The 27,084-nt window shown below is 34.4% G+C and overlaps 1 protein-coding gene across 7 annotated transcripts in view; it reads left to right on the top strand.

Moving 5' to 3' along the window:
• DENND4A (DENN domain containing 4A) overlaps nt 1–27,084 on the top strand; it is a 139,224-nt gene that overhangs the window by 53,882 nt on the left and 58,258 nt on the right. For all 7 annotated transcript variants that reach the window (XM_072809198.1, XM_072809204.1, XM_072809203.1 and 4 more), the window contains exons 3-11: nt 1,339–1,671; nt 6,242–6,491; nt 16,600–16,669; nt 17,236–17,405; nt 18,242–18,483; nt 20,683–20,749; nt 23,879–23,937; nt 25,893–26,037; nt 26,315–26,490. In XM_072809198.1, coding sequence (XP_072665299.1) covers nt 1,361–1,671; nt 6,242–6,491; nt 16,600–16,669; nt 17,236–17,405; nt 18,242–18,483; nt 20,683–20,749; nt 23,879–23,937; nt 25,893–26,037; nt 26,315–26,490 — 1,490 coding nt within the window. In that variant the 5' untranslated portion in view covers nt 1,339–1,360. The remainder of the gene's footprint in view (nt 1–1,338; nt 1,672–6,241; nt 6,492–16,599; nt 16,670–17,235; nt 17,406–18,241; nt 18,484–20,682; nt 20,750–23,878; nt 23,938–25,892; nt 26,038–26,314; nt 26,491–27,084) is intronic.

Below are 27,084 nucleotides of genomic sequence, written 5' to 3'. Positions count from 1 at the left end.
ATCCTGGGCTAAGCAAAGTTAACAGGTGCCTTTATCAAAGGACTGCTGAGGCTTTTCATATTTATATAGTTTATTATAAATCTGTAAAAGAGGCATGTAGTGTATATATCTAATTTATTTGTCCTCTTTTGCCTTTATTAGAACTAGGTTTAACAGGAGACATATGTTGGAAAATACCTGTTTTATATTAAACTTTTTTCCTATAAGCAATGACAGTACTGTGGAGGATATATTCTCCTAGTTAAAGAAACAAAGTTTAAATGACACCTGAATGAGATTTTGCTGTTAAAGTATTTACAAATACATAGTGGATTCTACTTTGTGTATTTTTCTTTGAATTTGTTATAAGTATGCATTACTATTATAATTGCTGCCCTATTTTTATTATTTGAAGTTCCTCTGTTTTATCTGCTGAGACTCATTGGGGCTGGGTTTTTCTTTGTATGTTTTTGTAGTTTTGGAATAGAAGGTCATCATCAGCAAGGGTTTTATCTGTGGAAAAACCTGATGATGTTCCTTCTAGAGCTGTTTTGTATTTGTTTCCCCCGGGGTATCATTAGCCTGGGAACACAGTTGTTAATATCTGTTTGGAGCTTCTTGGGACTATACAGATGGCTTAAAGTCAAACCTCATATGCAAGTATGAGTAGGTCTGTTACTATGCATTCACAGAGAATTTTTACCCCCTCCAAAGTTGGGCCCAGATTGAGGCAAACTATTAATCTCCCTGTACCAGTGGATGGATTTTTTAAACCCACTCTTTAACTGGAGATGTAGTCCTTTGAGGCTGTTGTTTTGATACAGATACATATCTCAGTTCTAATTCCCTATCTTATGTGGTCCCAGAGCCTTGTCTCTTGTCCCTGTAATGTCTTTTAAAACACAAACCCTTGATTACTGAGGAGGTCCACAAAGCCTGACCCATTATCAGCTTACACATGGCACTCTGGTCTTTGGTTTGTGGCCTGGGGAATTTCATTTTTATAGGTTAGTCTGTGCATTTACAAACAGGTGTTTCGTTGTTGTTTTTGTTGTCTACTTAGGAATCCGGGCTTCCACGTTGTAAAAAATTGAAATTTATGCATTACTTTTATATTCAAAAAATAATGTTAAATATATTCCCATTTTTAAAAAAACCATACATTTTACATATCAAAATGAAATGTATAACAGTACTGTTTATCAGAAAAGTAGTGTTCTTCAGTTTTTCTTTAAAAAAAAAGAAATTACTTTATTAAATACCTAAATTTCTACAGTTTTTCATTCTTATTTATGTGCAAACCACTTTTATTTATTTGACTTATTAGAGGAGAATACTAGTCTTTCACTTTCCTTTTAGATGTAACCTTCTGTAATGGAAGATGATTGAAGATAAGGGTCCTCGTGTTGCTGACTACTTTGTTGTAGCAGGATTAACTGATGTTTCAAAGCCTCTTGAAGAAGAAATTCACTTCAATGATGCCTGTCATAAAGTAGCTAAACCAAAAGAACCTATCACAGATGTTTCGGTGATTATTAAATCTCTTGGGGAAGAAGTGCCACGGGATTATATATGTATTGATGTTACCCCAACTGGATTGTCGGCTGATCTCAATAATGGAAGTCTTGTGGGGCCACAGATTTACCTTTGCTACAGAAGAGGAAGAGATAAGCCTCCACTTACAGATCTGGGGTAGGTATTTAAAAATTGTGCCATTAATCAAAATAATATGCCTTGTAGATTTTGAAGTCTATTGTTCAATTTGTTCATTAATAGATACATGGCAGCTTTAGAAAAATAGACACATTTTTAGAATGCTGTGTTCTCTTTCTGTGTTCCTTATACCATTTGAGTGTCCCTTTGTTCTATGGATTCCCCGCAGTTTTTTCTTGTCAGAGTTTCTTTCTGTTAAATGTAGGGGAAAGATGTGGAAAACTTCTACAGAAAAATACCAGGAGGGCAGCCCAGGTGGCTCAGCAGTTTAGCGCCGCCTTTGGCCCAGGTCGTGATCCTGGAGACCTGAGATGGAGTCCTGCGTCAGGCTCCCTGCATGGAGCCTGTTTCTCCCTGTGCCTGTGTCTCTGCCTCTTTCTCTCGCTCTGTGTCTCTCATGAATGAATAAATAAAATCTTAAAAAAAAAAAAAAGTACCAGGAAACTAGAGTATTATCCTAACCACAGGAATTTTAATCATTTAAAAAGTACTAGAAAAGGATGGCTTTTGAGCGTCAGTCACATTGTAGAGAGATGCTTAAGGCTGTATGCACCAAACAAGGATTTGGGATAAATTAGTGCTTTACTTAGGATACTATATTGAACTTAGGGCTCTTTTTTTTCTATAACAGCTTTATTGAGATAGAATTCAAATACCATAGAGTTCAACAATTTAAAGTGTACAATCCGGTAGTTTTTAGTATGTATAGAGTTGTGCAACCATCACCACAGTAAATTATAGAACATTTTTATTATGCCAGAAAGAAACCTGGTACTCATTTTAGTTGCTCTCCAGTTCTGTCTAACCTCCTCAGCTCTAGGCAATGCTTATTCTACTTTCTGTCTCTATGAATTGCCTGTCCTGGAGATTTTATATAAATAGAATCATATTCTAAGGCAAAAAAAAAAAAGAATACTTTATGTTCCTGGCTTCTTAACATTGTATTTTCCAGGTTGATTCATGTTATAGTATGTGTCAGTACTTTATTCCTTTACATGACTGAATAATGTTCCACTGTTTATTTATTTATTTATGCAGTTTATCTATTCATCAGTTTGATGGACATGTGAGTTGTTTTCACTTTTTGGCTATTATGAAAAATGCTACTGGAAATAATCATATATAAATTTTTGTAGGGACATATGTTTTCATTTCTCTGTATATATACTTAGGAGTGCAGTTCCTGGGTCATATGATAATTCTAGGTTTAATCTTTTGAGGAACTGCATGACTGTCTTCCAGAATAACCACACTACTTTGCAATCCTGCCGGCAGTGTATGAAAGTTCCAATTTCTCCACCTCTTTGCCAACATTTTATATTGTCATTTTGATTATAGCTTTCCTAGTGGTAGGTCATTGTGGTCTTGATTTGCATTCACTTGATGGTTAATGATATTGAACATCTTTTCATGTACTTGTTGGCCATCTGTAAATCTTTTGAGAAAGGTCTATTTAGAATCGTTTACCCATTTTTTAATTGACATGTCTTTTTACTCTTGAGCTTTTAAGAGTTCTTTACATATTCTAGATGCAAGTCCCTTATCAGATATATGATTTACAAATGTTTTCCACCATTCTGTGGGTTGTCTTTTCACTTTCTTTATGGTATCCTTTGAAGCTGAAAGGTTTTTAATTTTGATCATGTCTGATCTATTTTTTCTTTTGTTGCTTGTGTTTTGGCATCATATCTAAGAAGGTTTTTACTAATCCAAAGTCATGGGGATTTACACCTAAGTTTTTATCTAAGAGTTTCATAGATTCAGCCTTTACATTTAGGTCTTTGATCTATTTTGAGTTAATTTTTATATATAATTGAGGGAGGGGTTCATCCTCACTATTTTGCTTATGAATATCCAGTTGTCCTAGCACCATCTGTTGAGAATATTCTTTCCCGATTTTCAAAAACTTAATAAGCCATAGATATATAGGTTTATTTCTGGATTTTCAATTCTGTTTTGTCTACATGTCTTATCTTTGTGCCAGTACTATACCGTTTTGATTACTATAGCTTTTTAGTAATTTTTTATATTACACATTAAGTGTGAGTCTTCCAACTTTATTCTTTTTTAAGATAATTTTGGCTATTCTGGGTCCCTTGAATTTCCATATGAATTTTAGGACCAGCTCATTCATTTTTTTTTTTTGATTGTCTATCAGATTTTTTTGTGATTTAAATTCAGCTAATTAACATATAGTGTACTATTAGTTTCAGAGGTAGAGTTTAGTGATTCATCAGTTGCATATCACACCCAGTGCTCATTATATCATATGCCCTCCTTAATGCCCATCCTCCTACTCACCTCCCTTCCAGCAACCCTCAGTTTGTTCTCTATAGTTAAGAGTCTCTTATAGAAAATCTATGAGATTAGGTAATGTTTGAAAAGAAAATCTATTCAAAAGATTAGGTAATTTGCTCCTGTGACCACTGATCATTGTCAGAATTATAGCTTGTGGATGAAATGAAAGGAATGTTGCAGATTCTTGTTAGGGTACTGGAGTTTCCTAGTTTAGAGATGAGGAATTTTCCAAGTATAGGAAGGATTCTCTAATAAGAAAGGACTTAAACTGGAATGAATAAATTAACCACTCTTATAAATATCCCCCTTGTTTGTCATTGTGGAGGATAGGGCAACATTTTTAAGAGCCTTTGAAAAGCTCAGTTTAGTTAGACAAGAAAAGTTTCTAACAGTATAAAAATAAAAAATAGTTACACAAGTTATATATATATATATATAACAGCACAATACCTGACGAATGAAACAATTATGTCTTTTTTTAAAAGATTTTTATTTATTTATTTATTCCTGAGAGACACAGAGAGAGAGAGAGGCAGAGACACAGGCAGAGGGAGAAGCAGGCTCCATGCAAGGAGCCTGACATGGGACTCCATCCCGGGTCTCCAGGATCACACCTGGGCTGAAGGTGGCACTAAACAGCTGGGCCACCAGGCTGCCCAACAATTATGTATTAAATGTATTTATATTCCATATCTTTAAGAAATTTGAGGCAATAAATGGTGATTTTTTTGTTGTTTTGTGTTGTATTTTTGTTTTCTTGTTTTCAATTGGGCGTCTGTTTTCCAGGCACTATTTTGGAGGCCTTATTTATACTCTCATCTAACTCTCTCAAGATCCTGTGGGTTAGAATTTTAATTTTTTTTAAAGACTTTATTTATTTAAAAAAAGAAAGACTTTATTTATTTGACAGAAAGAGAGCAAGAGAGCACAAGCAATGGGAGAAGCAGAGGAAGAAGGAGAAGCAGGCTCCCCCCTGAGCAGGGAGCCTGATATGGGGTTCAATCCCAGGACCCCAGGATCATGACCTGAACCAAAGGCAGAACTCCAAACCAACTGAGCCACCCAGGCACCCCTGGATTTTTAAATGTTATGGCTGATTAGTACAAGGCTCAGAGAGATTAAATATCTGCCTAATACAGCTAGTAACAGGTAGTAGAAATTTGAATTGAGATGTGTCTAACTTCTCTCTGTGACAATGCCTTTTTTTAAAGATTCAAAACAAAACAAAACAAAAGCAAATCAAAAAGAGGAGGAATAAGCATTTAACCTAACATTAGGATAAACAGAGTTGCTATGATTAAGTATGAAATTTAGCTTTAAATTTTTGAAATAAAATGTTGAAAGAAAAATTTAAGTTTGCTGACAGCCATGACAAAAAAGGGAAATTAAAAGTTATATTAGAAATAATTTGACCAATTTTTGACACTTAATTTTATCTGAAAAAATGGATTTTATTAAGGGAAGTACTGGCTGATGTTGAGGATATTGCCTGTTATAACAATTTTTATAGCAAATGCAGAAACACACTTAATATAGTTGAGCTTTAAATTTTTTTGTCCATGCCAAGGACTTAGCAGTAAAGTACAAATCAGTGAAAGCTCTAAGGGAACAGACTAATATTTATTCCAGTATGACTGGAATAAATAATATCCACAAGTACTTTTTAGAAGATTTAAGGAACGAATGGCTGGCATGACCTTTAATAAAAGCCTATCATTTTACCACAATAAAGAAAAAGAAGAAGAAAAAAAGCCACCCCTTTCTTTGATTAAATATGGATTGGAGGTTATTTTCTCTTTTGAAAACCTAAAGCTGTCTCTTAAATTTGAGGGAGCATTGGAGGTAAAAGTGTGTGAGCATGTTCTTTAAGAACTCTTTGGCAAGGAGCCTTTTGTAAAATTTTAACTTTGGCTAGAATATGAAGTTGCTTTTTCTAAAGAAGTTGCTTGGTTTTAGAGACAAAAATAAGTAAATCTATTAAATGGAGTGCTAAAGCAAGTGCCTCTGCAATTACTCATTGCCATTATGTGGCTTTATGCAAAAGATAATCTGAATTTTCCTTACACTATTTTAATTTTCGGTGAGGGAACCCACTATCCCTTATTATTATATGGGACTGCGTAATTTAAACTTGCAATAAGATTGGAATATCTACTACCTTTAAGGATCAGTTTATGATACCTGACAATATTACCTATCCTATTTGGAGATGTTTTGCATTTGTGTAATTATTTATGTATTTTTCTTTTAGGGTTTTGTATGACTGGAAAGAAAGATTGAAACAGGGATGTGAAATTATTCAGAGTACTCCCTATGGACACCCTGCAAATATTAGTGGCAGTACCTCATCACAAAAAATTTATATAACTTACCGAAGAGCCTCTGAAAACATGACGCAAAATACGTTGGCTGTCACAGACATATGTATTATTATACCCAGTAAAGGAGAGAGTCCACCACACACGTTTTGCAAAGTCGATAAGAATCTCAATAACAGTATGGTAAGTGACTTTTGTACTGATAAAATTAGCCATTGATGAAAAGAGAGTAACTTAAAATCTCTGATAAACAGCATAACATGATAACTGAGTTTTAAAATATGTTGGTTTTTTAAAAAATATTTTATTTATTTGGGAGAAAGAGAGCATGAGCAGGGGCTGGGGACAGAGGGAGAGGGAGAAGCAGATCTCCACAAAACTGGGAGCCTAATGCAGTACTTGATCCAAGGACCCTGAGATCATGACCTGAGCCAAAGGCAGATGTTTAACCATCTAAGCCAACCAGGTACCTCTAAAAATATGTTCTTAAAGATGTTGGATATTTTATTTTTAGGAAAGTACTTTAGTTGTACTTTCAAAAGGAACTGTGCAAAAGGTTTACTTGCTTACTTTTTAATTGAAAGAATATTTTTTCCCTTACTGGAAAAGTAATACACTAGCCAAGCATAATCCTTTCACTTATGCACTAGATGCCATAAATTTACTTATTTGAGTACTTGGCTTCAGCAGTTCTACCTACTTTTTTGGGAATATCAGTCTTTCTCTCTTGGATTATTTCCTCCAGGATGTGAAGCATGTGTGATATTGCCCATCTTTACAAAACTTCTTGACCCTATGTCTACCTCCATCTATTGCCTCATTTCATTGTTCTCCTTTACAATAAAACATCTCAAAAGAAGTGCCTATATTCTGTCCCCTTCCTTACTTTGACTCTGTCTAGTTAGGCTTTTGTCTCTTTCATTCCACCAAGATTGCTCTTGTCGAATCCAGTGGTTTTAATTTGTAAATTTTCAGTAGGTTTTGACACAGTTGATCACCTCTTCCTTCTTGAAAAGTGGCTGGAAGATAAAATGTATTATTTTACTGTGTACTCTCTTGCTTTTTCCTCCTACTTTACCCATTCCCCTTCTGCCTTTGCTAATCCCTAACCTCCACACAATGCAGTGCCCCAGGGCTCATTCCTCAAACCATTTATCTTTATCATCTAAACTCAATCCTTTGATGATTTAATCATTTAAATACAGGTTATCAGTGGATAACTTCTAAATTTATTGGCCTAGCTTGGACCTCTGTAATTCTTTCTTCTAGAATATTTTATCTAATAAATCCTCTCAAATTTAACATGTCTTAAACTCCATTCCCATTGTGCTTTTCCCAACCTGTTTAGCCCTTAGTCTTCCTCATCGAGCAAATGGAAATTCCACTGTTTTAGTTACTCAGACTAAAAACCTTGCAATAATCCTTACCCTTTTTCTTCTACTTTTCATTCAGTATTTCTGTAAATTCTGTTGACTCTAATTTCAAAGTATATCCTAAACTTGACCGTTACTTTTACCTTCTCTATTGCCACAACTCTGATTCAAGCCATAATACTCTTTGAACAGGACTGTTGCAATAGTATTCTAATTTAGGATACAGGCAAATTTTCATATAAAGGGCTAAATAATAAGTTTTGCAGGTCATATATAGTCTCTATTACATTCTTTTTTTTTTTTTTAAGATTTTATTTATGTAATCATGAGAGATAGAGAGAGAGAGAGAGAGAGAGAGAGAGAGAGACAGGCAGAGGGAGAAGCAGGCTCCACGCAGGGAGCCCGACGCGTTACTCAATCCGGATCTCCAGGATCACACCCTGGGCTGAAAGTGGCGCCAAACCGCTGAGCCACTCGGGTTGCCCCCCCCCCCTTTTTTTTAAACAACCCTTTAAAAATGTAAAAACAGTCTTAGCTCAAGTATACAAAAACAGGCCTTGGGTCAAATGCAGACAGACCATAGTTTACCAGATCCCTAGTCTAACTGATAAAGACTTCTATTTCTGCTTCCTATAACCTATTCTTGTAGCATCAAGAATAATCCTTTTAAAACATAAATTAGACCATATCACTCTTCTGCTTACAACCCTTAATGGCTTCCTATCTCACTCTTAGTAAACGCCAAAGTCCTTTCAGTAGCCTTAAGGCTATGTATGAGCTATAATTGTCTTGGTCCTTTTTGGTTGTTTAAAAAAAATTTTTTTTTAAGATTTTATTTATTCATGAGAGATACACACACACAGAGAGAAGCAGAGACACAGGCAGAGAGAGAAGCAGGCTCCTTGCAGGGAGCCCGATGCAGGTCTCAATCGCTGGTCTCCAGGATCACACCCTGGGCGGAAGGCAGCACTAAACCGCTGAACCACCTGGGACCCCTCTGCTGTTTTAAATTTTAAAAAGAATTTTTTGGGGGCCCCCAAAAAAATTGAGAGGGGAAGCAAGTTGTAGATCTTTGAAGTGAAAGTTCTTGTTCTTATTTTCATCCTTTGTAATCCCTTTCCAGGATTACCGATTATAATTTGGCTTGTGTTCTTTCAGACCTTTAAATTTGGACATGTGTGGAGTATGTATAATGTGAATACATTTATCCTTTATTTTTCAAAAATTGGAATTTTCTTTTAAGATTTTATTTACTTATTCATGACAGAGACAGAGAGAGAGAGAGAGACAGGCAGAGGGAGAAGTAGGCTCCACGCAGGGAGCCCAACGTGGGACTCAATCCTGGGTCTCCAGGATCACACCTCCGGCTGAAGGCGGTGCTAAACCACTAGGCCACCGGGGCTGCCCAGAAATTTTTATATATTCTGATATAACCTTTTTTCCACTATCCATCTTTATTAGGTGATATTAACTCTCTATTTAATTTTTGTAATGGTTGTATAATATTCCCAAAAGTAAAAGTGAAGAATGATGACAAATTATTTCCAGTTTTTCCTGTTATTAATAATGCTACTCTGATCAGACCTGTGCCTTTTTCTTTTGTGTGTGCATATATATATATGAGTATCTCTGGAAGAATAAATAATTATAAGTGGAGTGTTGACACATTGCTCTGGTGGCAGGTTATACTTCCATTAAGAATGCTCTTTCCCAGGGCACCTGTGTGGCTCAGTCATTTAAGCATCTGCCTTCGGCTCTGGTTGTGATCCTAAGGTCTTGGGATCAAGCCCTGCATCAGGCTCCCTGCTCAGTGGGGAGTCCAGCTGTCCCTCTCCCTCTGTCCCTTCCCCAACCCCCTCCCTTGTACTCTGCTCTCTCACACACTCACTCTCTCTCAAATAAATAAATAAAATCTTTAAAAAAAGAATGCCATTTCCCTTGGGGTGCTGGCTGGTTCAGTTGCTGGGACATGTGATTCGTGATCTCAGGGTCATGAGTTCAAGCCCCATGTTGAGCATGGAGCCTACTTAAAAAAAAAAAAAAAAAAAAGAATGCCCTTTACCAGGTCCCACACTTGACCAACACTGGTTGTTACCAATCTCTTTTTAATTATTGATCATCTAATAAGCAAGAAATCATTCTAATTTTAATTTGCATTTCTTTCATTATTGTGGAGATTGAGCATCTTTTAATATAATATAACCACAGTAACAAATGGCTGATATTATTGCATTAAATGGATGTTGCCACAATTTATTTATTCCATCCTTTATTGTGAGACATTTAGATTTAATTTTTTTATATTATAAGCAAAGCTGTTATGAACATAGTCACAATTAAATTTTCTATAGAATAATTTACATTAATTGAGCTCTTATGTGCATTTTATATCCATTAACTCAGTTCATATAACCACTTTGAGTGGTGTTTCCCACCACACCCCCCACCTTCATTTTACAGAGAAGGAAATTTGAGAGTTAAAAAGGTTTTACTTGCCCAAGGTCATACCTTCAATAAGCAATTGAACGAAGGTTCAAACCCAAACTATAGAACTCTAGTACCAGGGATGGTACCCTGGTGGCTCAGTCTGTTAAGCATCTGCCTTCAGCTCTGGTCATGATCCCAGGGTCTTGGGATCAAGCCCCAGGTTGCACTCTCTGCTCAGTGGGGAGCCTGCTTCTCCCTCTCCCTTCTGCTCATGTGCCTGCACTCTCTCTCTCAAATACATACATACATACATACATACATACATACATAAAATCTTTAAAAAAAAAAAACCTTCTAGAACCAAACTCCAAACACTATACTGAATTACTATATTTCCCTATGGTATGTCCTGGAATTTGTAGATCAAAGCTTTACTTTTAAGATTTTTATCCAGAAAGATTTAACTAATTTATATCCTACCAACAAAATATAAAAGTTTTGGGGTTTTTTTAACAATAACTTTTTCAACAGTTGGATTTTTAATCATAAATTTTCAAACTTAATTTCTTAATGATCCTAGAGCAGATATGTACATTGTACTACTACAGCTATGTAAATGAATACTTTACTAAGATTTAAAAGATTTTATATATATCTCACTTATTAAGTTTTTATGGGAAGTTGATTTTTTAAATTATTATTTATTCTCTCTTCTGTTAAGCTAGCAACATGAGAAATACTGAAGGTTTAGTAAAGCTAGAAGAGGAAGAACTGAAGTGTATTGATATATGTCTAGATACAATGCAGATTTTGAGGTCCTGAAAAATGTTTTGAACTCTTTCAGCAAGATAGTAAAATAGATTTGTGTTGTAGTGGTTAAGGTCAGTATTGCCAGAGCACAGACTCTAGAGCCAGAGTCTAATTCTGATACTTAATTGGCTCTGTGACCTTGGGCAAGTAACTTAGTCTTTCTGTGTATCAGTTGTACGATTGTAAAATAAGGATGATAATAGCATATAACTCATAAGGTACTGTGATGATTAAATGAATTTAGAACTATGTCCCAGTACATAAATGGAAGTACTGTATGTGTGTTAGCTTGTTATCTCTAAGCATCTTTCAGATCCAAATTTTCTTTATGAGAAATCTGTAACTTTAATTAGTAGCAGTATTTGTTTAAAATCTTTTTTTTTAAATCTTTAAATAGGTGATTCAAAAAATGGATATTGACAGTAAATGGAAATTGTATCCTAACAAATTATCTGCAGCAATGTAACAGCTATTAGATGACTATTTTTTTGTCAACAGCCATTCATATATAAAATGCCGTATCCTTTTAATAGCTTCCTTGCATTTTATTTTGGCATGGTGATGACAGGTGATAGTTGCAGAAATTATGGTGGAGAAAAAAGATCATGGTACCAAACAAGAGTTTTACAGGCTTTATGTGGTCCTGAGAGTGAATGCAAGAAGGGTTTTTGAATTCCCATGATATGTCCAGCTTAACATCATTTTAGATTTTGTTTGGTATTTTACTAAGATTGTGCAGGTTCACAGGTACTTCCCATCTTTTCCCATTGGTGAATTTTCCATTTATTTTATGGATGTGTTGGTTTTTGATTCAAAATAAATTGGCAGTGTCATCAGAACCATTTCTAGGTTTTATTAATCAAGGTGTTCAAGGTAGGCTTACTGCCTTGAAACTGAAACGAGAGATAGGAGTTTCTATTTTTCCTTATCCTGAAAAATTGGTCCCAATATTGTCAGAGAACATTTATTCTCTACTAAAAGGAGAAAGAGAAATGTAACAGTGTGAGCAGAAATGAACTCCAGGGATCCCTGGGTGGCTCAGCGGTTTAGCGCCTGCCTTTGGCCCAGGACTCGATCCTGGAGTCCCAGGATCGAGTCCCACGTCAGGCTCCCGGCATGGAGCCTGCTTCTCCCTCCTCCTGTGTCTCTGCCTCTCTCTCTCTCTATGTCTATCATAAATCAATCAATCAATCAATCAATCTTAAAAAAAAAGAAAGAAAGAAATGGACTCCATCTAAACTACTGGATTTGAATTACAAATTTTTTGTCTTAGACAAGCTCCTTGACTCTTTGTACCTCAATTTCCTCATTCATGAAATAGGGATAAAATAGTACTTTATTTCATAGGCTTTTTATGAAGATTAAATGAATTAATTTTTTTATGAATTAATATTTTTAAGTAACAGGGTAGTGCATGGTACATAATAAGTGATGTATAAATGTTAGCTATTACATTTGGTTAATTCTGCTTTATTGGTCCTTTTCATGTGTATTTAATGTCTGGGGGGAAACTTCTTTTTTTCGGTTGTATTGAGATATAATTGACATTCAGCAAGGAAGAGCTTTTTAAAATTTTATTTTTGCCTGATGTTTAAGCTCCTCCTAAATTCTTTTAAGAAATACTACAGGAATAAAACCTCTTAAATGTTTATTTTCTTATACTTAAATCTAGTGTTAGTCCTGACAATAAGGAAACTCGCCTGATCTTAGCAGTAGATATCTTTTTTAAGCTGTGGGCTGTGGTTTATATATATTAACAATCTTTGTTTCCATCAACCATAAGGTAGTAAAAGCAAATTTAGTTCTTTGGAGCAGATGTACAATGACTTCTTACTCTTTGAGAAAATTTAAAATAGACATGCAGTATAGGAAACTTATGTTCATATCTGTCTAAAGTGTATATAAAGAATCAGGAAGTGGTTGGGATTAAATTATTGATGTGTTGATTATACCCAGCAATAGCTATGTAGCTGACTCTTGTTTTTGAAAATTAGGTAGCTTGAATGAAAGTCATCTACTACATTTCTAAACCAGGTAAACAAACAAACAAAAAACCAATCTAATAGATAAAAGATATGTGTTGAATCTTTCCTCAAATTTCTACAGCTTTGGCTTCAAATAGAATCTCCCCCATGTTCCCATTAAGCTTATGGAAAGAGTTTTCAAGAATTATTAGTTTTTAAACTTTGGACTGTATGCCTTAAATGGTTTGAACTTTGATTTAGAGTAGAAGCATATTTTAGAGCCAAAAGAGAACTTAAAAGTACTCAGGTGGTTCAAAAATGTTAGTCTGGGTGCTTTGATTCACACAGCTAATTTTTGGCAAATTTCGGACCATTTCCTTGTTTTTTTATTTATTGAGGGTATTTTTTTACCTATCCAGATGGCTCTTGTTTTGCAACCTTTTAAGAATGTCTGTATTTGCTCTAGCAAGGTCTTTTAGAAAAGTAGAGTTATTAATTAAGCAAGTAATTAATGTACCTAACTCCTAAAAGGGGGGGGGGGCACTTGAAACTTCTTTTTGTCATGTAAACCACAATATGGGTGCTTTATTTATAAGTTAAACATTTAAAGTATTTCTAGAACAATGATTCCTCTTTCTTTTTCACTGACCTTGTATGTAAAAACTTCAGAAAACCCTCTTTTAGTTTTGATATCCATGGTTCTTTTCCTCTAGAACTCCATAACTTTTACTGTTATCTCTAAGTCCCCGTTTTTTGTTGTAGAATATTCCTTTTGGTTTCTGCCACATCTAAATAGTCATGTAGTTCCCTTCTTATTATCACAATGGTTATCACTGAGGGTTTTTTTGTTATCTTTACAAATTAGCTGTTGGGAATTAGAGTGTTGGGACCTTTTAACAAAAGACAAGAGAAGGTCTTTTGTTAGTATATTTGTACACACCTCATTAACTAAAAGTCTAATGTGTCTACATTCATAATATCCATTTCACTTTTATATACATCCATTCATTTTTTTTCTTAAAAAAGATTGATTTGAGAGTGTACACAAGCAGGGAAAGGGGTACGAGGAGAGAGAGAGAGAGAATCTCAAGCAGATCCCATGACCCTGAGATCATGACCTGAACCAAAACCAAGGGTCAGTCACTCAACTGACTGAGCCACCCAGGCGCCCTGTACGTCCATTCTTTTGATGCAAAAGTACTAGAACATTTATAAAAGCAAAATGCTAACACAGCAGTTAGCATAATTAATGTCCTAAGCACAGTTTAACATACTGGTCTGCTGGAGACACATGAAAAATGTTTAAAAAGCAAGAACAATTTCTAGATGAGGAATCAACATACTACATCATTATTCATAATAACCCTTCCCCCCAAAAGGGAAGTAATCCAAGTGTCTTATCAATAAAGGAATAATTAAAGTAAACTATGGTGTTTCATTTATTAATGAAATAATACCTAGTAGTTCAGATGAAGAAATTAGAAAAAGCAAGCCATAAAAACATGTATTCAGCATCTCACCATTTATGTGAAATTAAAAAGTACACAAAAGAATAATGCATACTTATAGTTTTATAGTATAAAATTTTTAAATACATGTGAATGAAAGACACTGGCTTCAGGCTAGTAGCTAATTCTGGAGGACAGAAATGGATAGGAGATGAGGGTTTAGCTAAACCTGTAATTTTTTTTTGTTTCTTTATGAATTAAAACATTTGAAGCAAATATGTTGAATTGTTAACCTTTATTAAATCTAGGAATGAGTATATAGATATTTGTTATAGAAGTCTTTTAATAATTAAAAATATTTCTTGGGCATCTGGGTGGCTCAGGTAGTTAAGCATCCGACTCTTGATTTCTGCTCAGGTTGTGATCTCAGGGTCATGGGATCAAGCCCTGCATCAGTCCCTGCAGTCAGCATGGAGTCTGCTTCAGATTTCCTCTCTCCTTCTCCCTCTGGCCCTCCCCACACTCTTGATCTCATGCTCTCTCTCAGATAGATAGATAGATAGGTAGGTAGGTAAGTAGGTAAAAAAAAAAATTAATATTTCTTAAAGTAAGTTAATTTTCTCTATATGTTTGTCTTCAGTGCCGTAAATCTGTCCCCACACACTGGCTCATGCAGGCACACTGTCATGTGTGCACAAACACATCCTCTCACATTCATTCAACAATTATCTTTTAAGCATTTCTGCATAACAGGCACTGTTTTCAGTGCCACAGATACAGCAGTGAACAAAACAAAGCCCTTGCCATCATGGAACCTATATTCTAGGGGTGGGAGACAGATAATAAGGAAGAAAATATACAGTATGCCATGAAAGTAAGTACTGTTGAGGGGGGAAAAAGGCAAGATGAGATGATCAGGGAGATTGGACAGAGTAGAGGGAGGATTGTTATTGCATATAAGGTGATGAAGGAAGGGCTCTCTAATGAAGTGACGTTTGAGTTGAGACCTAAAGGAGGTGAGGGAGTGTGCTAAGTGCATGTATCTGTCCCTATCTAATGTCAGGTTGTCAATCCCCCAAGCTACATCTCCATTTCAGACCTCTCTCGCCTTATCTCCATTTGATTTTTCACTTTGGATGTCTAATAGATGTTTCAAACCTATCATGTCTAAAACTGAACTCCTTTTCTTCACCTCCCAGTCTGCTTTAGCCACAGTTTTCCCCATCTCAGTTGCACTGTAACTGGAAATTTGAGACTCCTTTGGGAGTAGCTCTTATAGAAAACGATGGCACTGAGTGTATGAGATCATTTACAGAAAGAAAAGGAAAGAGGTCCCATTCAATAATCAGGAAAAGAGAGAGGAGGAGCCTGAGGAGTGGCCAGAGATTTGGAGAGACACCAGGAGAATGTGATGCCTCAAGGCAAGAACAAGGCAAGGAGTCATTAGTAGTGTCAGATCTGCTGAGAGGTTAAATGAGATGAAGACTAGGAAGCAATTGTTAGACTTGGCATTATTAAAGTTGTTAAAGTGTTCTCTTAAGGAACAGTGAGATTAAAACAGTGAGATTGGGGGGACGCCTGGGTGGCTCAGCGGTTGAGCATCTACCCCTGGCTCAGGGCATGATCATGATCTCAGGATCGAGTCCCACATCAGATTCCCTGCCTGGAGCCTGCTTCTCCCTCTGCCTTTCTCTCTGTGTGTCTTTCATGAATAAATAAATAAAACCTTTAAAAAAAAAAAAAAAGGTTAAAAAAAAAAAACCTGGTTGGGAACGGATTCAGGAGAGAATAGGACCAGACCACTATAATAAAGCAAATATCAAAATTAAGAGAGAGAGAGAGAGAGAGAGAATAGGAAACAAGGAAATGGATATAGCAAATTATAACTCTTAAGTTTCGGTATAAAGAGTTACAGAAAGACCTGGCAATATCCAAAAGAGGTTGTGGAATCTAAAGGAAGGTATACCCATGAGTAGATATTTCTTGGTCATTTCTGCCCAAAGTTTGGAGTTAGAATAAAATCTAAATTGTTATGCCTTAGTTATTTTAAAGGGTCATGTTACTGCTATTACAAGGGGAAGACAACATCTTCTGAAAGAAAAGTGGGCAAAAATTCCAATGAAATGCTGATGAAATAATCAACTAAAAATAGCTAACAAGAATCTGCTATTATGTCTTAGATAGTATGTGTTGGAGATATCAAAGAGATTTCATTTTATTAAGTTATAACCTTTTAAAATTAAATGTTATTTCTTTTTTTTTAATTCAGTGGGGATCTGCAGTGTACTTATGTTATAAAAAATCAGTGGCAAAGACTAACACTATATCCTATAAAGCTGGTAAGTATAATTTTTCAAGGAATACTTTATACGTATTATGAGGGCCAGTAAAATTTAAGGGGAAAAAACCTGCATTTTACCACACTTAGTGTCAGGACTGGGACCACAACCCATGTCTTTTTTTTTTTTTTTTTTTTTCCTTTTTTATCTTATCCTTACATTTACTGGATACTTAATGGATGATTGATTTTAATAGGAGCTGGGGTAAGCATGTTGAAAATTTCAAAACAGTGGTATATTACTATGCTTCAAGGTAGTGTGACAACAAACTAAAGTTTTAGGATTGTGTTCGTATTTGTGTGTTTTTTTAGACTAATCTTTTCTTGTTTGTCTAACTTAGCCTTTGTGGATGAACCTTGATAAATATTAATCAGTCATTACGAATAGTTAATGATGTTTAAGGATAAAATTTAGATGTATCCTACTGAAGCATTCAGTTATTTGATGAACATGTATATAATTAATGTTATTAAATATGTTAAATAATAAAGCATGTTAGCATCATTCATATTATGAGCACCTGAATTCAAGAACTGATGACCTAATATTTACTGTTGTTTTTATAGGTCTAATTTGTAGATATCCTCAAGAAGATTACGAATCTTTCTCACTCCCAGAATCTGTTCCCCTATTTTGTTTACCAATGGGTGCAACTATTGAATGTTGGCCACCAAATAGCAAATACCCTCTCCCTGTATTTTCTACATTTGTGTTAACTGGAGCCTCAGCTGAAAAGGTACTATGTGTTTTAACTAGTATCAACAAATTTCTTGTATATTATCAAGTCTTAATATTTATATAATGTAAGCAACAGTAGAAAGACATAACTGGTTAAATTGAATCTATTATACATACTTCTTCCATTTGGTTAAAATTACTACATCTAAAGATAAAGGAAAAGAGAATTTTCATTCTGTCTCATTCACTCTGGTGCTTTTTTGTGAATATAGTGAAAGATTTTTTTCATCATCAAATGATGATCCTCCATTGCTTTACTTTCTGTGATACAGAAGCTTTGAGAGTAATATAAAAGACATTATTAAATATGCAAAGCTATGTGGAATTATAGACTATTATAGTTGGAAAGGACCTTGGAAATCATCTAGTTTGAATCCTCATTTTATAGATTGGGAAATTGAGGTCCAGAGAAATTCAGTGAATTGCCTAAAGTTGGAATATGTATTTCCTTACCTAAAATTTGTCCCATTGTCTACCAAATAATTATTTTCAGGTTCTATCTTGTGGCAGATATTGATACAATTGCTTTCACTTTTCAGAAAACAAGCTCAATTTAATTAAAACGCCTTTTTTTTTCCTTCAGTTAATGAGATGTGAGAATAGCACTGTGTTGATTTTTGCGTGTGTTTGTGTGTTTTAATATACTTCAAGAAAGCAATAGTAACATTTGTTCACTACTGCATTCCTGGTACCTAGTTCACCTTGCCTGGCTCATAGGCATATAAATGGCTCATAATGATCTAGCTCATAATGGCGTATCCATTAAATATTTAATGATATTATTTGAATAAATGAAATAAGGTATATTTATTAAATATATTACTTGTTTTCTAGGTCTATGGTGCTGCTATTCAGTTTTATGAACCATACTCTGAGGAGAATCTCACAGAAAAACAGAGACTTCTTTTGGGTTTAGCATCATCAGCAGATGGGAAATCTGATAGTTCTAAAACAATTCACACTAGTAAATGCATCTGTCTTCTTTCTCACTGGCCTTTTTTTGATGCATTCAGGAAATTTTTGACCTTTCTGTATCGTTACTCTATCTCTGGACCTCATGTCCTTCCAATTGAGAAGTAAGTTAGAAGCCTTCTTTGCTCAAAATTTGGCAGATCTTTCCATTATGTGTGGTATATTTGTGCTGATTTTAATTCAGTAAATTTTATATGGAAACTAGGTTTCTCAAGAGTTATTTGAAAGAAAAAAGTTTGGTTATTTCATTAGGACCATATTTATTATACTTTTCTATAGTCATGTTACTTTATTTTTAGTTTATTTTGAAGTTTATTTGTTTATTTAGTAATCTCTACACCCAACGTGGGGCTCAAACTCATGACCCCAAGATTAAGAGTTGTATAATCTTCTGACTGAGCCAGCCAGGCACCCAACAGTCATTTTATTTTAAATAATTTTATCTCTAATAAAATGAAATGAATGTTTCATTTTTGATGCTCTTTTCTAGTTTGGAGATCCTATTTGGCATTTTAAATTTAGCTTTGTAGTTCTTATTTTTCAAATAACTTGGGTTTATTATGAACTTTTAAAAATATCCCTACTATTTTTAGATATCATGAATTTAAAGAAAAATTAGACACATTCTTTATTCTTTTTAAAATTTCAGTGATTTACTTTAAAATCACAAAAACTGAATAGTGTTCTATGCAGTAAGATTTGTTGCAAATCGATCTAAATATCTTCATTGTCCATTTGACTATTTATTTTATGCCATCTATTACTTAAACTCTTTTGTATTCTTTTTTTTTTTTTTTTAAACTCTTTTGTATTCTTAAGCAGAATTCTCTGACCCCAGTAACATTTGGGAAATGATAGAATAATCATAAGAATATTCCATGTACAATACTACTCTAATCTTTTCTTGTATTTTTTTAACTCTCATCTCAATATTCTACTGTAGTAGTTAGCAAATTTTTTGGTCTCAGAACCTTTTTATATTCTGAAAAAATAAGGACCTCCCCTAAAGAGCTTTTCTTTATGTGTTTTACCTGCCAATATTTATTTACTATAATAAAAATTAAAATGGAGAAAATGTTTAATAATATTTTTAAATAATTACATGTTAACAAGTATCTTTTTTTTGATACATAACTTTTCAAAAAGAAATAAATGAGAAGAGTGACACTGTTTTACATTTTTGCCTGGCCTAACTGAACACAGTTAGATTCTCCTATACATTTCTGTATTCAACCTATTGCGATATGTTGTTTGGTGAAAGTATACGAAAAAAATCTGGCCTCATACAGGTATATAGGTGGGAGAAAAGGGAGAGCATTTGAATCGCCTTTTCAGGTTATTATGTAGATTTTCTGTTTTAATATTGAACTGAAACTTGACAAGTCTAAAACTTCAGTAATGAACTTCCATTGTTACATTAAAATCTGTTGGTTTTCCTCACTCTAGGTGGAACTTTTACACATACATGATTTTTGTAGCATCATACGATGGTCATTTGGAAAATACTGGTTCATGGACTTAACATAGATAAATTTCATTATCAATGTAAAAAATCATATTTATTAATATCACCACCTATTTCATCAGAAAAGTTTTGTTGAGTATTCAGAAGTTATCAAGTACATGGTAACAAAATTCTAATTTTCACTTAAAATTTAATTTGTTTATTGAATTAAAATTGAAATTAATGGCAATGATGAGTTATATTTTATTTTTATTCTTTAAATATTTTTTTAAGTAATCTCTACACCCAACATGGGGCTCAAACTCACAATCCCCAAGTATCAAGGGTTACATTCTTCAACTGACTGAGCCAGCCAGAAGCCCCATTGAGTTATTTTTCTTGAAGCAACAGGCTCATCTTATTCATTTTTATATTGAAAATATTTACTGAATACCCAACATTGAATTACCTTAATTTGTCAGTTGTTCTTTCAAAGAAAAATGGCATTCTGTGAGAAAAACAAAACAAGAATTAGGCTCTTTGGTACTATCCACATAATATGTTACATATTATCTCCTTAGGGAGAGGTAAAAGTTAAAATGAGACATCATTAACATAAACATTGTTGAATGTGAGGAACTGTTAATATGAAAAGCTATTGGATTTAGATAGAAGCAACGTTAATGGCACAAATGATTTCTGGTGTTGTTTGCTCACTTGTTTTTGTAGTAGCAGGGATTTCGAAATTATAAGTACACAGAGCATTTGACTCAACTTGGACTTGAGGTGACATGTTGACCTTTATAGTATATGGTATTCACTTTGGAATCAATTGGGTTTTTGTCTGTTTGTTTTTAAGGCATATTTCTCATTTTATGCATAAAGTTCCTTTTCCATCTCCTCAGAGGCCACGGATTTTAGTTCAGGTAAGATTTTCTTTCTTTTTTTTTTTTTCAGGTAAGATTTTCTTGATAGAAGTGCCCTATTAAATAATTATTGGCCATAAGAATAACAGGGTTTTGGTTTTTTTTTAAGATTTTATTTATTTATTCACAAGAGACACAGAGAGAGAGGCTGAGACACAGGCAGAGGGAGAAGCAGGCTCCATGCAGGGAGCCCGATGTGGGACTCAATCCCGGGTCTCCAGGATCACGCCCTGGGCTGAAGGCGGCGCTAAACCTCTGAGCTACCAGGGCTGCCCAGAATAACAGTTTTAAATGGAGGAAAAGAACAAGTGTGATCAAAAGAGAATCAGTAGTTTACATGTTGGAGTTTGGGCCCTTAGTGTTTTATTAGCTGCCTCCCAGACAGACATCTAATGTTTCCCCTTAGGCAAAAGGTTAAAGTAAATGGCAATAGACACTTTTTGAACATACAAAAGAGAGACTTCTTTCCCTTAAATTTGTTCTAGGTATTTGAAAGTTTGTGCCTTTGGCATTTATTCCCGAAGTTAAATAGAATAGATATAAGGCTAAGTTGTGTGTTTTCATATATTATGCAGGAAGGAATGTTCATATCTTTGTGATGAGAAAGTTCAAAATGAATATAAATTATTTTCCCTATGTCTTGTTCCAGTTGACTGTATCTTTTCTCTTTTGTTTACATTTCTTTGTTGTTTGTGCCCTTGATCTGTAAGATGTCTGCTTAATCACCATTTACAAAGCAATTTATATAAAGGAAATATTTTTATGTGTTAACACTGTATGAGCTTTACTGTATTTATCACAGCCCTTAATGGGGATGGGGTATCATTCAAAATTCAAAGTAAAAAAAAAAAATTCGAAGTATATGGCAAATAGATATTTATAAATTTGTGGAAATATGTATAAATATGCATAAATTTAAATATGTAGATTATAATTGCATTATACTGGTATATATCAATTTAATGTTGATACAAATATAATATCTAGAAAAATATCATTTTTTTAAAAAGAATTATTTGTTTATTCATGAGAGACACACAGAGAGAGGCAGAGACACAGGCGGACAGAGAAGCAGGCTCTGCAAGGAGCCTGATGTGGGACTCGATCCCAGATTGGATCCCGGGATCACGCCCTGAGCCAGAGGCAGATACTCAACCACTGGGCCACTCAGGCGTACCAAAAAATATCATTTTTATAATCAGTTTTTTTCTGTTGAGGGCCAAATAGTAAATATTTTAATCTTTATACACCATGCTATCTCTGTCAAAACTACTCCGCTCTTACTGCACAAAAGCAGCTATAGATAATACCTGAACGAATGAGCATGGCTAATATTCTTTTTTTTTTTTTTTATTGGTGATCAATTTACCAACATACAGAATAACCCCCAGTGCCCGTACCCAATCACTCCCACCCCCCGCCCTCCTCCCCTTCTACCACCCCTAGTTCGTTTCCCAGAGTTAGCAGTCTTTACGTTATGTCTCCCTTTCTGATATTTCCCACACATTTCTTCTCCCTTCCCTTATATTCCCTTTCACTATTATTTGTATTCCCCAAATGAATGAGAACATATAATGTTTGTCCTTCTCCGATTGACTTACTTCACTCAGCATAATACCCTCCAGTTCCATCCACGTTGAAGCAAATGGTGGGTATTTGTCATTTCTAATAGCTGAGTAATATTCCATTGTATACATAAACCACATCTTCTTTATCCACTCATCTTTCGATGGACACCGAGGCTCCTTCCACAGTTTGGCTATTGTGGCCATTGCTGCTATAAACATTGGGGTGCAGGTGTCCCGGCGTTTAATTGCATCTGTATCTTTGGGGTAAATCCCCAACAGTGCAATTGCTGGGTCGTAGGGCAGGTCTATTTTTAACTCTTTGAGGAACCTCCACAGTTTTCCAGAGTGGCTGCACCAGTTCACATTCCCACCAACAGTGTAAGAGGGTTCCCTTTTCTCCGCATCCTCTCCAACATTTGTTGTTTCCTGCCTTGATAATTTGCCCCATTCTCACTGGTGTGAGGTGGTATCTCCTTGTGGTTTTGATTTGTATTTCCCTGATGGCAAGTGATGCAGAGCATTTTCTCATGTGCATGTTGGCCATGTCTATGTCTTCCTCTGTGAGATTTCTGTTCATGTCTTTTGCCCATTTCATGATTGGATTGTTTGTTTCTTTGCTGTTGAGTTTGATAAGTTCTTTATAGATCTTGGAAACTAGCCCTTTATCTGATACGTCATTTGCAAATATCTTCTCCCATTCTGTAGGTTGTCTTTTAGTTTTGTTGACTGTATCCTTTGCTGTGCAAAAGCTTCTTATCTTGATGAAGTCCCAATAGTTCATTTTTGCTTTTGTTTCTTTTGCCTTAGTGGATGTATCTTGCAAGAAGTTACTGTGGCCGAGTTCAAAAAGGGTGTTGCCTGTGTTCTTCTCTAGGATTTTGATGGAATCTTGTCTCACATTTAGATCTTTCATCCATTTTGAGTTTATCTTTGTGTATGGTGAAAGAGAGTGGTCTAGTTTCATTCTTCTGCATGTGGATGTCCAATTTTCCCAGCACCATTTATTGAAGAGACTGTCTTTCTTCCAATGGATAGTCTTTCCTCCTTTATCGAATATTAGTTGACCATAAAGTTCAGGGTCCACTTCTGGGTTCTCTATTCTGTTCCATTGATCTATGTGTCTGTTTTTGTATGGCTAATATTCTAATAAAACTTTATTTATAAAAACAGATGGCCTGTGGATTTGCTCCAGAGGCCATAGGTTTGCTAACCCTGATTTTGTGGTATTAAATGAATAATTTCGTCTTTCAATAAAATGTTACTAAAGTGGCATTAGGAGAAAAGATAATTTAGAGTAGGAGAAGTTAGTAGTTAGAAAAGGTTAGTGGTAAGGCCATGCTTTTAAGGATCTTAATAAGTAATATAAACAGTTCCTTTACTGGTTAATGTATATGTTGAAACTTCATGGGCACTATCATTAATTAGCCTGTGTGTGTGTGTGTGTCTATGTGTCCATATATATGTGTGTGTGTGTGTGTGTGTGTATTTTTTTTTTACCTGAAAGTAGTGTTTGAAAACTCATCTTTATATTTCAAACACTTTATTGTAAATTTTCTTCCAGTTATCGCCACATGATAATCTGATTCTCAGTCAACCTGTTTCTTCACCTCTTCCACTAAGGCAAGTAAAATTTCATTTCTATTTAGATTTCTCCAAATCTAGTATGAGCTAAAGTAACATTTAAATATTTTCTCTTCCCTAGGTAAAATTTCACATGTTGATGGAAATACTTCTCATTTCTTCTGTTTCTTATCTAAGTTCCTTTTATTTAAAGGAAAAAGAAAAACCTTTATAATAGTTTAATATTTAATGTATCCATTCATTATTATCAAGTGCTTACTCTCACGTAAATAGGTGTATGTATGTAGAATATTAAAACAATTATTTTTAGCTTTAAATACCCTCTGAAGGACATTCAGATGTAATTAATTTTAAATTTAACCCACAAAGAAAGATATTCAAATACTAACCACGGAATAAAGCAGTGTATTTCATCACTTAGAAGTTAAGAGAAATTATGAAATATGTTTTTTTCTGAAGTATCACTTCTTGAAATGTAATTAGCTGTGTAATTTTCTAGCAAAGAAATAGTTATAATTAAGTTATTTTGTAGCACATACCTAAGGGAGACCAGCTGCCATCTTTGACATTAATTTTGTAAGAATTACAGATTATTTCATCACTAGGTCTTGGTCCAGAGTGACCAGTGTTTTCTTAACCTTTGTTTGAGCTGAAAATAAACTAGAAATACTGACTGAGACTATGTATAAAATCCTAAATTACTCAAGAGGCTTTTTTTTTTTTTTTGGTAACAGCTTTATTGATATAATTCACATACCATACAATTCAGTGGTTATATTCATTCTATGAATATAGAGATATAGAGAGATCACTATAATCAATTTTAGAACATTTTACATAACTCTAAGAAAGAAACCCTGGGCCCTTTAGCAGCTACCCCTCCATTTCTCCCATTTCTCTGTACACAAATACACACACACACACACACACACACACCCCTCCCCAGCCCAAAGCAACCATGAATCTACTTTCTGTCTCCTCAGATTTGTCCAGGTTTGCCTATTTTGGATATTTCATCTAAATGGAATCATATAATATGTGGCCTTTTGTGTTTGACTTCTTTCACTTATAATTGTCCAAAGTTCATCCATATTGTATCAACAGTACTTTATTCCTTTGTGTTTCCAACAAATATTCCATTATATAGCTAGACCACACTTTATTTATTTATCAGTTGATGGACATTTGGCTTGTTTCTACTTTTTTGGCTATAATGAATACTGCTGCTGTGAACAGGCACAAGATTTTTGTGGACATGCTTTCATTTCTCCAATAGATATGTTATTAGTTTTGCTTTACTTAAAACAAGCTAATTCGGCAAAGCCAGTTTTTTAGCATTATATAAACAGCTTACTGATTGGCTTACTGAATTATTACTTTGTCGTTCAGTATTTTGTTACTACACAGAATGTCTCAGTTTGGATTTTTTTTTTCAGTTTGGATTATTAATTTGCTTTGTATGTATATCCCATCATTTGACTTGGTAGCTCTCGATTTCATATTACTATTATCATTACATTAGTAAAGATAAGCTATTTGTAAGTAGAAATTTTATTATGTGTATTTATCTCAAAGGAAGTAGACCTATAATAAGTCATGTATTTTTTCTGATAATTACCGTGAAAGATGAGCCATTAAAAAACAAACTTCCATTAAAAATTTTCTTTGAAAAAAAATTTTTTTTTCTTTGAACTGAAGCATCCCTCTTATAGAGTGAATTCTTTATTTGGACATTATCTACGTGGCAGATCTTCTGAAAAGAAAAACAACTCATTTTCCATATTGAATACAATGCAGAAAAATCAAATAATTTTGAAACCTCAGAAAACTTCATTGTTTTCATATTGTGTTCCTGATTAATGTTTTCCACACAAAGGGCAACCATCACATTTAAAGTTGAATAAATATAATCCTACCTCAATCATGACCTTTTTTCATTATTTTGGATAAGATATTTGGATTTTTTTAATTGTGTATTTTGTTTGGATTGACAGTGGTGGCAAATTTTCAACACTACTTCAAAATTTAGGCCCTGAAAATGCTGTAACACTACTGGTGTTTGCAGTAACAGAGCACAAGATTCTCATCCATTCCTTACGGCCTTCCGTGCTTACTAGCGTGACAGAAGCATTAGTGTCTGTGAGTATATCAGAGTTTCTTATTGGCAATCAATTTCATTTAAAACCTAATTTATTCATGTAATTTAAAGCTACTTTAAGGTTTAGCTAAAATTCAGAGAGTAATGAATGTTGTGAAAAATACGTTAATTTTCTAACCATTAATATTAGTTATAATTATTTAATTATCAAATGTTAGATTTTAGGTATGAATATTTAAAAGACAGTTTTTTGTGTGTGCTGATAAATTATGCTTACTATAAACAGCTGAATATTTTCCTATCTTTTGTTTATCCAAGATGATTTTCCCTTTCCACTGGCCGTGCCCATATGTTCCTCTCTGCCCACTGGCTTTAGCAGATGTCTTGAGTGCACCATGTCCATTCATTGTAGGAATTGATTCAAGATATTTTGATCTCTATGACCCTCCACCAGATGTTAGTTGTGTTGACCTAGATACCAACACTATTTCTCAGTAAGTATTTAGTGATTCTATACCCAATAATTTATAGCTTCATAATGTATGTAACTGTATATTTTATGAATGCTAATTAGAATTCTTTTGAGCTATATTGTTTTTGTATTTGGGGTTATTACATCTTTGAATCAATTCATACTGTTCTCTTAGGATTTTATTTAATTTAGAGAGTGCATGAGGGGCAGAAGGAGAGAGAGACAGGGAGAAAATCTCAGGCAGACTCCATGCTGAGCACAGCCCAACATGGAACTCATCCTCATGATGCTGAGATCATGACCCGAGCCAAAACCAAGAGTCAGACGCTTAACTGACTGAGCCATCCAGACATTCCCAACTTGTACTGTTTGATGGGATAGAAAGGTTTTTCTTTAAAGAAAATATGCCTTTAATCCTCAGATCTTAAAGATTTAAGAACCATTATTATAATACTTAGAAATTTAGCAGAAAGGAAATTGAGGTTAGAAATAGAAAAATCTAGTTTCTATTTTCCAGATAAGTGTGGGTGAAATCACAAATTGAATTGGAATTTCAATTCAATTTGGTATTTCAGTTCTATTTCTAGTCTATGTAATACTATTGGAATGCTGGTAC

Source organism: Canis lupus, chromosome 32 (assembly GCF_048164855.1).
Source record: "Canis lupus baileyi chromosome 32, mCanLup2.hap1, whole genome shotgun sequence".
Taxonomy (NCBI): Eukaryota; Metazoa; Chordata; class Mammalia; order Carnivora; family Canidae; genus Canis; species Canis lupus.
The sequence above is the reverse complement of the archived record's forward strand: the minus strand, read 5'-3'. Positions and strand labels throughout refer to the sequence as shown.